Genomic DNA, 16,085 nt, shown 5'->3' with positions numbered 1-16,085 from the left:
CCTTCAGAATCTTGGAGATTACTCTTGGAAGAAGAACTAGAGGCGGAAAGATATAGGCAGGATGATACTTCCAAGGAAGTGATAATGCATCCACTGCTTCCGCCTGAGGATCCCGGGATCTGGACAGATACCTGGGAAGTTTCTTGTTTAGATGAGACGCCATCAGATCTATTTCTGGAAGTTCCCACATTTGAACAATCTGAAGAAATACCTCTGGGTGAAGAGACCATTCGCCCGGATGCAACGTTTGGCGACTGAGATAATCCGCTTCCCAATTGTCTATACCTGGGATATGAACCGCAGAGATTAGACAGGAGCTGGATTCCGCCCAAACCAGAATTCGAGATACTTCTTTCATAGCCAGAGGACTGTGAGTCCCTCCTTGATGATTGATGTATGCCACAGTTGTGACATTGTCTGTCTGAAAACAAATGAACGATTCTCTCTTCAGAAGAGGCCAAGACTGAAGAGCTCTGAAAATTGCACGGAGTTCCAAAATATTGATCGGTAATCTCACCTCCTGAGATTCCCAAACTCCTTGTGCCGTCAGAGATCCCCACACAGCTCCCCAACCTGTAAGACTTGCATCTGTTGAAATTACAGTCCAGGTCGGAATAACAAAAGAAGCCCCCTGAATTAAACGATGGTGATCTGTCCACCACGTTAGAGAGTGTCGTACAATCGGTTTTAAAGATATTAATTGAGATATCTTTGTGTAATCCCTGCACCATTGATTCAGCATACAGAGCTGAAGAGGTCGCATGTGAAAACGAGCAAAGGGGATCGCGTCCGATGCAGCAGTCATAAGACCTAGAATTTCCATGCATAAGGCTACCGAAGGGAATGATTGTGACTGAAGGTTTCGACAAGCTGAAATCAATTTTAGACGTCTCTTGTCTGTCAAAGACAGAGTCATGGACACTGAATCTATCTGGAAACCCAGAAAGGTTACCCTTGTCTGAGGAATCAATGAACTTTTTAGTGAATTGATCCTCCAACCATGATCTTGAAGAAATAACACAAGTCGATTCGTATGAGATTCTGCTAAATGTAAAGACTGAGCAAGTACCAAGATATCGTCCAAATAAGGAAATACCACAATACCCTGTTCTCTGATTACAGACAGAAGGGCACCGAGAACCTTTGTAAGAATTCTTGGAGCTGTAGCTAGGCCAAACGGCAGAGCCACAAACTGGTAATGCTTGTCCAGAAAAGAGAATCTCAGGAACTGATAATGATCTGGATGAATCGGAATATGCAGATATGCATCCTGTAAATCTATTGTGGACATATAATGCCCTTGCTGAACAAAAGGCAAGATAGTCCTTACAGTTACCATTTTGAACGTTGGTATCCTTACATAACGATTCAATATTTTTAGATCCAGAACTGGTCTGAAGGAATTCTCCTTCTTTGGTACAATGAAGAGATTTGAATAAAACCCCAGCCCCTGTTCCAGAACTGGAACCGGCATAATTACTCCAGCCAACTCTAGATCTGAAACACATTTCAGAAATGCTTGAGCTTTCACTGGATTTACTGGGACACGGGAAAGAAAAAATCTCTTTGCAGGAGGTCTTATCTTGAAACCAATTCTGTACCCTTCTGAAACAATGTTCTGAATCCAAAGATTGTGAACAGAATTGATCCAAATTTCTTTGAAAAAACGTAACCTGCCCCATACCAGCTGAGCTGGAATGAGGGCCGCACCTTCATGTGGACTTAGAAGCTGGCTTTGCTTTTCTAGAAGGCTTGGATTTATTCCAGACTGGAGATGGTTTCCAAACTGAAACTGCTCCTGAGGATGAAGGATCAGGCTTTTGTTCTTTGTTGAAACGAAAGGAACGAAAACGATTATTAGCCCTGTTTTTACCCTTAGATTTTTTATCCTGTGGTAAAAAAGTTCCTTTCCCACCAGTAACAGTTGAGATAATAGAATCCAACTGAGAACCAAATAATTTGTTACCCTGGAAAGAAATGGAAAGTAGAGTCGATTTAGAAGACATATCAGCATTCCAAGTTTTAAGCCATAAAGCTCTTCTAGCTAAAATAGCTAGAGACATAAACCTGACATCAACTCTGATAATATCAAAAATGGCATCACAGATAAAATTATTAGCATGTTGAAGAAGAATAATAATATGAGAATCATGATCTGTTACTTGTTGCGCTAAAGTTTCCAACCAAAAAGTTCAGCCAATGATATAGCAGGTCTAAGAAGATTACCTGAACACAGATAAGCTTTTCTTAGAAAGGATTCAATTTTCCTATCTAAAGGATCCTTAAACGAAGTACCATCTGACGTAGGAATAGTAGTACGTTTAGCAAGGGTAGAAATAGCCCCATCAACTTTAGGGATTTTGTCCCAAAATTCTAATCTGTCAGACGGCACAGGATATAATTGCTTAAAACGTTTAGAAGGAGTAAATGAATTACCCAAATTATTCCATTCTCTGGAAATTACTTCAGAAATAGCACCAGGAACAGGAAAAACTTCTGGAATAACCACAGGAGATTTAAAGACCTTATCTAAATGTTTAGATTTAGTATCAAGAGGACCAGAATCCTCAATTTCTAAAGCAATTAGTACTTCTTTAAGTAAAGAACGAATAAATTCCATTTTAAATAAATATGAAGATTTATCAGCATCAATCTCTGAGACAGAATCCTCTGAACCAGAAGAGTCATTAGAATCAGAATGATGATGTTCATTTAAAAATTCATCTGTATAAAGAGAAGTTTTAAAAGATTTTTTATGTTTACTAGAAGGAGGAATAACAGACATAGCCTTCTTGATGGATTCAGAAACAAAATCTCTTATGTTATCAGGAACATTCTGAACATTAGATGTTGATGGAACTGCAATAGGTAATGGTACATTACTAAAGGAAATATTATCTGCATTAACAAGTTTGTCATGACAATTAATACAAACAACAGCTGGAGGAATAGCTACCAAAAGTTTACAGCAGATACACTTAGCTTTGGTAGTTCCAGCACCAGACAGCGATTTTCCTGAAGTATCTTGTGACTCAGATGCAACGTGAGACATCTTGCAATATGTAAGAGAAAAAACAACATATAAAGCAAAATTGATCAAATTCCTTAAATGACAGTTTCAGGAATGGGAAAAAATGCCAAGGAACAAGCTTCTAGCAACCAGAAGCAAAGAAAAATGAGACTTAAATAATGTGGAGACAAAAGCGACGCCCATATTTTTTTAGCGCCAAATAAGACGCCCACATTATTTGGCGCCTAAATGCTTTTGGCGCCAAAAATGACACCACGTCCGGAACGCCGACATTTTTGGTGCAAAAGAACGTCAAAAAATGACGCAACTTCCGGCGACACGTATGACGCCGGAAACAGAAAAGATTTTTTGCGCCAAAAAAGTCAGCGCCAAGAATGACGCAATAAAATGAAGCATTTTCAGCCCCCGCGAGCCTAACAGCCCACAGGGAAAAAAGTCAAATTTTTAAGGTAAGAAAAATAATTGATTCAAGTGCATTATCCCAAATATGAAACTGACTGTCTGAAAATAAGGAATGTTGAACATCCTGAGTCAAGGCAAATAAATGTTTGAATACATATATTTAGAACTTTATTAAAAAAAGTGCCCAACCATAGCTTAGAGTGTCACAGAAAATAAGATTTACTTACCCCAGGACACTCATCTACATGTTTGTAGAAAGCCAAACCAGTACTGAAACGAAAATCAGCAGAGGTAATGGTAGATATATAAGAGTATATCGTCGATCTGAAAAGGGAGGTAAGAGATGAATCTCTACGACCGATAACAGAGAACCTATGAAATAGACCCCGTAGAAGGAGATCACTGCATTCAAAATAGGCAATACTCTCCTCACATCCCTCTGACATTCACTGCACGCTGAGAGGAAAACCGGGCTCCAACCTGTTGCGGAGCGCATATCAACGTAGAATCTAGCACAAACTTACTTCACCACCTCCATAGGAGGCAAAGTTTGTAAAAACTGAATTGTGGGTGTGGTGAGGGGTGTATTTATAGGCATTTTAAGGTTTGGGAAACTTTGCCCCTCCTGGTAGGAATGTATATCCCATATGTCACTAGCTCATGGACTCTTACTAATTACATGAAAGAAAGTTGAAGTGTACAAAGCTAAAACTTTAATGCTGTACATCTATGAAAAGTGATTGTAAAGTTTAAGGAGTTAGTGCCCAGTATCTAAAAATACTCTTAAAAATAGGGGCACTTTAATTCATTAAACTTTACAAACACGCATTTAAAAAAAAAAAAAACAACAACTTAGCATTGCTTTGCGGTAAACAGACCGCTGATCCCTTGCCCGCATCACCTGTATTTTGCAGATCAATGACGAACCAGTTTCCTCAAATCATTGCGTGCACCCATTGGCATCCAGCTCGTGGGGCAGGCAACGATTGGCGGAAGCTGGATTCGTCATCAATCTGCAAAATACAGAAGGAGATGCGGACGGGGGATCGGCAGTCTGTTAACCACAAAGAAATGATAAGTATTTATTTTTTTTAAAAAAGCGTGTTTGTAAAGTTTCATAAATTAAAGTGCCCATGTTTTTAAGAGTATTTTTTATAGATACTGGGCACTAATTCCTTAAACTTTATAATCACTTTAATTTGAGCTATTTTTGAGGTTTACAATATATATTTGTTATGGCTTTCTCCTTATCATTAATGCAAATAGACAATTATGTGAAGACTTTTCCAGATAAGGTCCTCATGGGCGGGTACGTGCAGCCAACTGACTGAGGAAGCCGCTACAGTTGATCTGTTTCTAAACACAGCTACAACATTGTGACACAGTATCAACTGTCATTTACTTAAAGACCCTGAATTTACAGCTCACCAATGTCACAACAACTAAATAACATAGCTTTCAGTAAAACAAATAAGGAAATTCATGGAAAGTACATTTAAGTGGGGCAAGAAGCTTTACTATATTGTTTTTGTTAAAGGGACAGTCTAGTTTATAAATAAAACTATATATTTTTGTTAGATCTTTAAAAAAAAAACAACAACAAAAAAAACCCCAACAACCTCCTTTTACAAATGTATTTAACTAATTCAAATTGAACTCCTGGAACCCCCCCCCCCCCCTTCCTCTTCCACAGTAAGTATGTTTTTTTTCTTACCAACTATATTGTCATCTGGAGTGAGTGGCAAAGGAGCACAACTTTGGCTCTGTATTTAACCCTTTGACAGGAGTTCTAGATGTCCCTTAAAGGACAATGACATGCCATTGTAAACATTTGTAGAAGTAAAACATGATTGCCACATAACAATATGTCTTTAATTTAATTGACTGGCATTTCTGTAATTTAAAAATAAAAGTGCAAATGAACAAGTTGTCATAACAGCACTTCAATGCGATCTACATCAGTTGGCAACTCATGGGCAGGATTTTCTACCCACTAATCTGGTCTATTATTGCTTTTTATAAAATATTATTATTGTATATTGCACCTATGTTTAATAGTGCTATGGAATCCTACAAATAAATTATAACAATAATAATAATAATTATAAGGAATAAATTATGGTGCCCTCATTAGCAGTCCATAAAAAAACATAAATTATGCTTACCTGATAATTTCATTCCTATCTGTATGAGGAGAGTCCACGGCTTCATTCATTACTTGTGGGAATACAGAACCTGGCCACCAGAAGGAGGCAAAGACACCCCAGCCAAAGTCTTAAATACCTCCCCCACTCCCATTATCCCCCAGTCATTCTGCTGAGGGAACAAGGAACAGTAGGAGAAATATCAGGGTGTAAATGGTGCCAGAAGAAAAACTAAGAAAATTTTTTAGGTCCGCCAAACGGAGAACCAGGCGGGAGCCGTGGACTCTCCTCGTACAGATGGAAATTAAATTATCAAGGAAGCATAACTTAAGTTTTCCATCTTAATACAAGGAGAGTCCACGGCTTCATTAATTACTTGTGGCAAACAAATACCCAAGCTCTAGAGGACACTGAATGAAAACAGGAGGGTAAAAAAAAATAAAAAAAATGGTGAACCCTAGTCTGAGGGCACCACAGCCTGCAAAACCTGTCTCCCAAAAGCTGCTTCAGCCGAAGCAAACACATCAAATTTGTAAAACTGAAACTGGGGGGGGGCGGAGTTAACCGCCAAGCTGAGTGGCAGCACTAAGGGAGAGCTCCGTACTAAACTTTAGTAAAAAGAGTATAAAATCTTCTCTTTTGGTGAGCTGCTAACTTTAATCAGGTACCTAAATGCTATACATTAGCAGGAGAACACCTTGTAACAGTTATCTTGGCCAATTGGCATACCGAGAAGCTGGCCCAGCTAAATATCATCTTGCATCAGCTGCAGCTTCAGACCGCAACCTTAATAGACGGACAGACAGCAGTGCGAATAGCCCGGTGGTGACACACATACCCGGAAGGTCGGGGCTCCGCTCCGGGGAGTGTGCATCAACAGACCTGAAGAGACCGAGCCAGGAATAAAGCTACAGCTACCTGTCACACAACCTTACTGGTTCCCAGACCTTGACCGCCGACGAGTCAAGTAAGCCCGCCCTCCCTGAATGGTTGACAACATCAACTGCTGACGGAGGGAGGGCTCTCACGCAGCTGCCTAAAGATCCAGATTGACACTCGAAGAGGCAGATCCAGTTGATTTACCGTCAGTGGAGTGGCGCGAACGGCCGCCATTTTGGGCCTACCTTCTTCTTCAAGGTCGAGGCGGACCGGAGAGCGACATAGCTGTAAGGATCATAGATCCACAAGGGCGAGTGGACCCCGCCCCCAGGTGAGAGAAGTATACTGGCTTCTTTATCTCCTACCCAGCCGACACAGGACACTACTTGCTAGAGTAGAAGAAGAGGTAGGCCTGATCCGGGCCCAATAAACTAGACGTCACAGGTACACTGACGCAACATAGACTGCCTCATCTTATATGTTAAACCCAGCAACTGCATATAATTCCAGCAAGGGGCTTTTATGGCCTCATTACAAATGACACCTATTGTTTTAGCCTGAATATCTACAGCTGCAGGGTGCCCTATACTTTATGGAAGCATCATAAAGAGGTGTACATATCTAAGGCCTACTATCTTCAGATAAGGCATAATCCCCCTGGAGGCTATACTTATTATACCACTGCACACCAGGGACCAAGCCGGTCAAGATGTCATCAGAGACTGTAGATACAATTGCCACAAGCCCTATATACTTAGAGGGATCCCACATAAACACCCTGTTAATGATAAGTGGACCCTGTACACTAACACCCTAGCCCACTCTCCTCCATTTCCCACCTGTCTCTTGGTGAAAGTGGAAAGATCTGGACTTTAGGCGCTACAGCTTGCCAATCAGGCCCTATCTGATTATTGCCTAGAAACCTTGTGGACTTTACATACACCCCCACCTATACTACTTGGCTACAAGAGACTTCCTATACTGCTGTGCCTGGCTGGACTCGCTAACATCTTATACGACACCCACCACAGGGTCACTGTGGTTGTTTCTCCTCCTTTAAGCGCTTAAATTGAATAATTGCATTACTGTTCTGTGTCCCCTGACATTTATTTGCAATACTAAATTGTGGTTGGCTATATTACTGTATTGTATGCTGGGTTACTTCACTCACTTATTGCCTGTTTAGAGTTCTTGTAATCCTTGCCCTCACCTCCCTGCTTCCACCCAGCTCGTCTGGGTGGGTCACATCCTTTCTCCTTTTTCCCTTCCTTCGGGTTGTATCCTCTTCTCTCCGAGGTGAGGGTTGGGGCCTAGAATACGCCTGAGTTTTTTCCTATGCTTGCTACTGTGCACTCTTATCTATATGTTATATGTGTTTGCACTGTCCTGCCTCCACGCCGGCTCTCAGACTAATTGCCCGTTCCTTTGGGGACCTGGAAAGGGTTTTCGCTCATCCGATGTGGTAGGCAGGATAGCGTGAAGGTCAGAGTGGTTGCCCTATCTTATCAGCATGAGTGTCCTAAGGCCTGATTACTGCTTAGTATTCTAATATGTAACCTGACATTTTAACTGTTCAATAAAGCCCGCTCATTCTGGCATACAGAGCGCTTATCATCTAGGGTGTGCATTCCTATTCTCAGCCTGAAAGACCTGAAACCTACCAGCGGAATGCCTCATACTGCCAGGAGGAAATCCAAGTCTCAAGCTAAGCTTCAGAAGACCGTCCTAGATCACTTCTCCCTACAGGCCCAGCACGGGCCCACCAAGTCAGGTTCTAGCCAAATGGATCAGGACTCGCATGACGAAGGTTCCCAGTCTAGTGTCAACTCTAGCGCAACCTCTCCTAGATACCTCACAAAGTCTGCTATGCAGAAGATGCTGGCTGCCCAGACCTTATCCATCACGCAGTAGATACATTGCAGCTCAGCTGAACTACGTAAAAATATATATGATAGGTGAACGAGTGGACGCCCTGGAGCGCAAGCACGACAATCTGGCCACAGATCATACCAAACATCTCTCATATTCTGAAGCCCTATCAGATCAGATAGCACAATTGGAATTTAAGCTAGCTGACCTAGAAGACAGGTCCCGTAGGAGCAATATTAGATTCAGGGGCATCCCTGAAACTGTTCCACCCTCTGAGCTACAAGCCTTTCTTTCAGACCTATTTAAAGAACTGCTCGGGACTTTTGAAATGCTACCCAACACCCTGGAAAGGTGCCACCATGCTCTTAGGCCCAGGTCGCTCTAGTCAGACAAACCCTGAGACGTTATTGTATGCTTTCATAGTTATAGTGTCAAAGATCAGATCTTAGAAGCGGCATTTCGCAGGCCTTCCCTCTCTGAGAGATTTAGGGAGATTCAGCTGACCAAGGACCTCTCTCAGCACACCCTTCAACAACGGTGATTGTTCTCCCCGGTCACAGAAGTTCTCAGGAAAGAAAACATCAAATATAGGTGGGGGTATCCAATTAAAATCGTTGTCACAAAAGAAAACCAGTCTCACACGGTCACTAGCCTTAGCCAAGGCTTCTCTCTTTTGGAGTCCTGGGGTCTACGACCACCTGCAAGCAATGTCCAAGCACTCTCCCAAGCCAAGCTCAGAGCTTCTGCACCAGAGTGGCAGGTCAAGGAACAAAGATCAAAAAGGCCAAAGCACCAATCTTCTCCACTTGACTCGGCCTCCTGATCTGTCATGGACTTGAACTTTGATATTACCTCGCCTTACGCCTTCTGGGTAAGCTAACTTGTTTGACTGTTACAGTTGATTTCTGGGTTATCGTTAAAGGTTACATGCCTATGATAGTTGCACTTTATTTTGCTGTATTTATCTCATAGCATCTGTTTTATAACATATTTAATGTTAAGATACTTTACATCTTTTTGGGTCATACCACTCTGACCTTAATGCTCATTCTTAGACCCCCCCCAATATAGCCCGTAAACTGGGCTCCACTTGGTGGACTACTTCCACCACAACACCCTCACTAATGTGTCAGCAGATTTATATTGTTATGTACATGTTATGTTATAACACTTTGTAAGTGTTACTCTGTGTCAACTGTTTTATTTTTCAATGAAGCTCTTTGAAACCAAAAAAAATAAAAATTTGTAAAACTTTGAAAAAGTATGTAAGGAGGACCAGGTAGCCGCCTTACAAATCTGCTCCATAGAGGCCTCAGTATCTTAATATCAAGAGAATGCATAGGCTCAAACGGAGTCTTCTGCAAAACCCTAAGAACTAGATTTAAACTCTAAGGAGGAGCAGAATGTCTAAATACAGACCTGATCCTGGATAGAGGCTGAACAAAAGACTGTATATCAGGAAGCCCAGCAAGCTTCTTGTGTAACAACACAAATAGAGCCGAAATCTGTCCCCTTAAGGAACCGGCGGCATGTCCCTTCTCCAAACCATCCTGGAGGAAGGAAAGAATCCTGGATACCCTAACTTTATGCCAAGAATATCCCAGTCTCACACCAGAGTAAGTAGGTCCTCCACACCTTATGATAGATGCGTCGGGTGACCAGCTTCCTGGCCTGAATGAGAGTATCAATCACACTCTCAGAAAACCCTCTCCTGGCTAAGACTAAGCTTCAATCTTCACGCAGTCAGCCTCAGAGAATCTAGATTATGATGTACAAAAGGGCCCTGTACCAGCAGATCTCTGCGACAGGGCAACCTCCACGGTGGAGACGATGACATCCCCACCAGATCCACAAAGCACATTCTCCACGGCCACGACGGAGCAATCAGAATAACTGATGCTTGCTCCTTCTTGATGCAGGCCACTACTTGAGGTAGAAGTGGCAACGGTGGAAATATGGAGACTAGGTTGAATCCCCAAGGCACTGCTAAGGCATCTATCAGTTCTGCCTGGGGATCCCTGAACCGCGACCTAAATCTGGGTAGCTTGAAATTAAGGCTGGACGCCACGAGATCTATCTCCGGAGTCTCCCACTTGCTGCAAATCTCCACAAATACTTTGGGGTGAAGAGACCATTCCCCTGGATGGAAAGATTGTCTGCTGAGAAAATCCGCTTCCCAGTTGTCCACACCCGGGATGTGGATTGCTGACAGTGAGCAGTTGTGGGTCTCTGCCCATTCCAGAATCCGAGACACTTCCCTCATGGCTAGGGAGCTTCTCGTTCCCCCCTGGTGGTTGATGTAAGCCACTAAGGTAATGTTGTCCGACTAGAATCTGATGAACTGGAAAGCAACCCAGGAGGGGCCAAGCCCTTTAGAGCAGTGAAGATTGCTTGAAGTTCCAGGATGTTAATCGGAAGAAGAGACTCCTCCCGACTCCACCTGCCCTGTGGCTTCTTGGCACCCCAAACAGCTCCCCATCATGAGAGGCTTGCGTCCGTAGTCACAATCTCCCAGGATGGTCTCAGGAAGGATGTCCCCTGGGACAGCTGATCCGAATGAAGCCACCAAGAGCCACCAAGTCCCTCGCCCGGTGGTCCAGAGAGATCTGAATGATCGCCGTTCCATTGCCTCAGCATGCACAACTGAAGAGGATGGAGATGGAACCTGGCGAATGGAATGACATCTATACTTGATACCATGAGCCCAATCACCTCCATACACTGGGCCATGAATGGCCTTGAGGAGGTTTGAAGAGCAAGACAGTTGAAAACTATTTTGCAAGAGCTCTGATCCGTCAGGAATATCTTCAGGGATATGGAGTCTATAATCGTGCCCAGGAACTCCACTCTGGTACTGGGAACCAGAGAACTCTTTCCCGAGTTTCTCTTCCATCCATGAGATCGAAGAAGTAGAAGAGCTCTCGAATGGTCCTCTGCCAGCCAGCAGGACGGAGCCTGGACCAGGATATCATCCAGATAAGGTGCTACTGCAATACCTCTTGATTTCGCCATTTCAAGCAAAGCATCCAGAACCTTCATAAAGACTCTCAGGGCAGTAGCCAGACCGAAAGGGAGAGCTACAAACTGGAAGTGCTGGTCCAGAAAAGCGAATCTTAGGAACTTGAAGCGATCCTTGTGTATTGGCACATGAAGGTAGGCGTCCTTCAAGTCTATCATCGTCATGAACTGACCCTCTTGAACTAAGGGCAGAGTAGACCTTATCGTCTCCATCTTGAATGATGGGACCGACAGAAACTTGTTTAAGCACTTTAGGTCCAGTATCGGGCGGAAAGTGCCCTCCTTCTTTGGGACCACAAAAAGGTTTGAATAGTACCCTAGACCTCTTTCTGCTAGAGGTAAAAGTACAATTACTCCTAGAGAGGAGAGATCCCTCACACATTCTAGAAAGGCATCTCGCTTCTCTGGTCTTGACGATAGATTTGACAAGAGGAATCTGCCTCTGGGAGGGTAAGTCTTGAAACCTATCCTGTAACCTTGGGCAATAACCTCCAGATCCTAAGGATCCTGCACGTCTCTCATCCAAGCCTCAGCGAAAGATCCTACGAGATCCAGAGATGAATCGGGCGCCGCCCCTTCATGTCGATTTAGTCTTGGCGGGCTTCTTGCTCTGCTTGGTTTTATTCCAAGACTGAGAAGGTTTCCAAGATCCTTTGGACTGCTTGGGCTTCGCGGCAGGTTGCTGTTGTTGGGACTTGTCCGAACGAAAGGGACAAAAATTAGGATCCTTGGGTTTATTTTACATATCCTGCGGTAGAAAGGCACCCTTGCCCCCCGTGACCGTGGATATGATAGAGTCCAGGCCTGGCCCGAAAATAATCTTTCCCTTAAATGGAAGGGAAAGCAATCTAGATTTAGACGTCATGTCAGCAGACCATGACTTTAACCATAAGGTCCTCCAGGCCAGAACAGAAGCATTCAAGCAAATAATCTGCATATTTGCATCACAGATAAACAAATGAGCTACCCTCAGGGCTTTAATCCTTTCCTGTATCTCATCGAGGGGAGTCTCCACCTCAATCATCTCTGACAGAGAGTCACACCAATAGGTAGAAGTTCCTGCCACTGCAGGCTGAAATACAAACCCTGTGTGCTGAAACATTTTTCTTAAAAGGGTCTCAAATTTCTTATCCATGGGTTCCTTAAACAACTATCCTCGAGTGGGATAGCAGTGCGCTTAGCGAGCGTGGAGATAGCTCCATCCACCTTAGGGACAGATCCCCACAATTCTAGCTGAGAATCAGGAACCGGGAACAATTTCTTAAACAAAGAAAAATGGAGAAAGAGGAACCCAATCTTTCCCATTCATTCTTTATAATATTCGCCATCTTAAAGAGAACCGGGAAGGTCTGGGGCACCACCCTGTCCTCAAACTTTATCAAGCTTTGGAATAGAATATTATTTCGGTAACTTCGGTTCTGGAACCTCTAGAGTACCCATTACCTCCTTTAAATGCTCCATTCTAAACCTGAAGTCTGGTTCCTCAGCAGGCCGCAGATTCCAACCCATATAAAGAGTCCTCCGAAGTATCGGAGTCGTCTGCATCAGTGGATAATCTACACTCAGATCTCCAATGGAGTAGATGCCCCCTGGGAAGGATAGCAAGGTTTAACCTTTCGCTTGTGCATAGCAGGGCGAGGTAAAGCACTGAAGGCCGCAGACACCACCGTTTGCAACTGATAAGCAAAATCCGGCTGCCACAGGGCCCCTCCCGCAGAAGGATTAGTAGTGCACTGGGGAGCAGCATGTGTAAACGGACATGATTGTAGGGAACACACCTCGTGGGTCGGAGACCCCTCAGTGGTGGACAGCTTAGTGGTACTAAACATCTTGTTCTTTTTGGATATCACTATTTTGTTAAGGCATGTGGAACAGAGTTGAGCAGGCGGATATACCGAAACCTCCTCACAATAAACACAGGCATTAGATTTAGGTAAAGAGGGAGTACCCTCTAACGCACCAGTCCTCCATAGCTTGCGCCTTTAATATGGACTATAGACAAAATAAATGGCACCTTTATACTCCCAATGGCCGGGGCACTCACCATCTCCTATGACCCAGGGCCATAGAGAACCCGCTTTCATCTCTTGCATCCGATGGTCAGGAAAAGGAAGAGAATGAGGCCAGACCAGGTCACATGGAGTGCCATGCAGGACTGCCCCTGTAGTCAAGAAAAAACGCGCCAAACTAAACAAGCTGTGCAGTAATCAAAAGAAAGAAGAACCTGTCTGTTCCACATTGCCTGCCAGCGCCACATCTCACACATTTCGTAGCAAAAACACAATAAGCAATCATGTATACAAACCCCCCCCCCGTTCAATACTCACCTTCCGGAGATATTAACACTTGATTCTATACAGATAAAAGGAGTCACACTGTCTTCTTGCGTTATCATTACAGATAAAAAATGAAACAATCTTACCAGAATCTACGCCATGGAACAGGAACACGGCCCCTCAAGTTTGACAGTGTAGTAGCATCGCTCCTGACATGGACTTGAGTGATAGAAAGCAGGCAGTGAAACTCGTCAACACTGATTGCTTAAGGAGCTATTAATACGAGTCTAGATAGATTCGCAGAAAGACTCTTCCTGCATCTCCAGACCCTAACATTCGTCAATGCTCTGACAGGAGGCTGACAAGACTACTTAAAACATCAGTCCCATTCCGAAGAGTACTACCCTCCATACTACTCCGAATCTTCTGACACTTCTCTGCCATCCTCCTGTGATGAAAGGCAAAGAATGACTGGGGGATGAGGGGAGTAGGGGAGGTATTTAAGCCTTTGGCTCGGTTGTCTTTGCCTCCTCCTGGTGGCCAGGTTCTGTATTCCCACAAGTAATGAATGAAGCCGTGGACTCTCCTCGTATTAAGATGGAAAATCAGCTCTCGAATATAATAGGTATTATTCTTACCAGATCCTTGTCTTTCATCAAAGTCTGTAATTTGTAAAGCTCAAGTCCCACCACATTGGAGGCTCTTAATTGGTAAAGGCTGCAATAGACCTCTCCACAACATACTATGAGAAAAAAGGATACAGGAAAGAAACAAAGAATGAAATCAATGCCATAAAAAGTAAAAAAATGAATCTTATCAATGGCAAGGCAACACAATTTAAGAGTTTTATAAGTACAAGTCAATCTGACCACTGCAATCACTAGAGCCTTATTTCAGAACTCTATAGATACTCCTCCTCCTCCTGATTGAGTCAATTCACACTTAGCTAAGCATGAACCTGAGGAGAATGGTGTTTGACTCCCAGGGATTTAAAGGCCATAAGAACACTTCAAAACGACTGTGTCGAGTACTGTATGCAGTCATATGGTTCTACTCTGTGTGTGATGGAATTGATTTAGCGCAAGTATAAATCTGTTTTTCACTCACATTCTCAAACAATATAGAAACAGTTTTTTAGATGGTGGCGCAGTCTTTCACAACGAACTTCCCAAACCTCTTTCTTCCCCCTCAGGTCTCAGCAGAAAACCTCAGACGAAAAGGCAAACAATAGTGCAATATAGCTTAGCAAACAGCCTGCACTAAAACAAATTATTGTTGGCATTTTCTTCTGAGGTTTTTTGCTCAGATCTGAGGTAGGAGAAAGAGGTTCAGGAAGCTCCTGGTGAAAGACTGCGCCGCAATCGAAAAAAAAACTGTTTTGTGCAGACAGTGGAGGAGTAACCGGGGTTGGCAGTATCTTTAAATACAAGGGAAGTCATTGTGATTGTTATTTTCTGTATGTTCACTAATAATGTGGTTTGTTGATATTTGTAATATCAGAACAGAGCTGACTCATATAAAGGCTTGGGAGGTAAGTAAACCTCTGCAGAATACTAAGGAAGCGCTTTCTGTAAGACATCCATACCAAATGCTACTTGCACTGAGGCAAACAAGTAGAATTTAGCGAAGGCAGACAAGTAAGCCCACAATGGTGATTTTCAGAACTGCCTAAGTCTAGTGGAAAAAAACATGCCATTGACTATTATGGCCCTTTAATCATTCACCCATTAATCTTTAACCTAAGGGTGATATATATTTTGTTTATTTATTTAACTTCTTAACTTTATGTCACACGACTGTTTAGCTTCCAAATTTCCTGCTACCTTTGAATTAAATGGACATAAAAGTAGAATTTCATTAAAATATTTTTTCCAATATGATCAGTTTTGAAAAAAAAAAAATACTTTTTCTTCCATATATTATTGTTGTACTTTCATACGCACAGCTAAAACAAAAACAAACAAAAAAATTCCTCTGAAGTGTTTTAAAAAGTAATTACCTTCTTTTCCTGAAAAATCAAGCCTCTCGAAAATATCTTCTGGTAACTTTTGTCTTAAATCAGACAGTCTGATAACATCTCTGATTTCAAGCTTTTCTGGCCTGTTTGAGTACAAGTTTTTATTTTTAAATTATTAAATTACCAAAAAAGGTAAAAGGGGCTACAGTATTTCCACGATAAAAACAAATATATATATATATATATATATATATATATATATATATATATATATACTTATATATATATATATACACACATATATATATATATATATATATATATATATATATATATATATATATATATACACACACACATATATATATATATATATATATATATATATATATATATATATATATATATAAATGTATATAAAAAAAAAATCTGAACACATATCTAAAATGACAACATCCACACATTTTTCAGCTCTAATAATAATAGTTAGTTTTACACTATAAGGGGTA

At 42.2% G+C, this 16,085-nt stretch overlaps 1 protein-coding gene across 3 annotated transcripts in view; it reads right to left on the bottom strand.

Moving 5' to 3' along the window:
• The window catches only part of LOC128662593 (protein TASOR-like), a 68,462-nt gene that overhangs the window by 8,570 nt on the left and 43,807 nt on the right, over positions 1–16,085 (bottom strand). For all 3 annotated transcript variants that reach the window (XM_053716409.1, XM_053716408.1, XM_053716410.1), the window contains 2 exons: positions 15,619–15,719; positions 14,258–14,361 (listed from right to left, as the gene is read on the bottom strand). In XM_053716409.1, coding sequence (XP_053572384.1) covers positions 14,258–14,361; positions 15,619–15,719 — 205 coding nt within the window. The remainder of the gene's footprint in view (positions 1–14,257; positions 14,362–15,618; positions 15,720–16,085) is intronic.

The sequence above is a fragment of the Bombina bombina genome, chromosome 6, assembly GCF_027579735.1.
Source record: "Bombina bombina isolate aBomBom1 chromosome 6, aBomBom1.pri, whole genome shotgun sequence".
NCBI lineage: Eukaryota > Metazoa > Chordata > Amphibia > Anura > Bombinatoridae > Bombina > Bombina bombina.
Note: the sequence above shows the minus strand (reverse complement) of the source record. Positions and strands in the feature narration are given on the sequence as shown.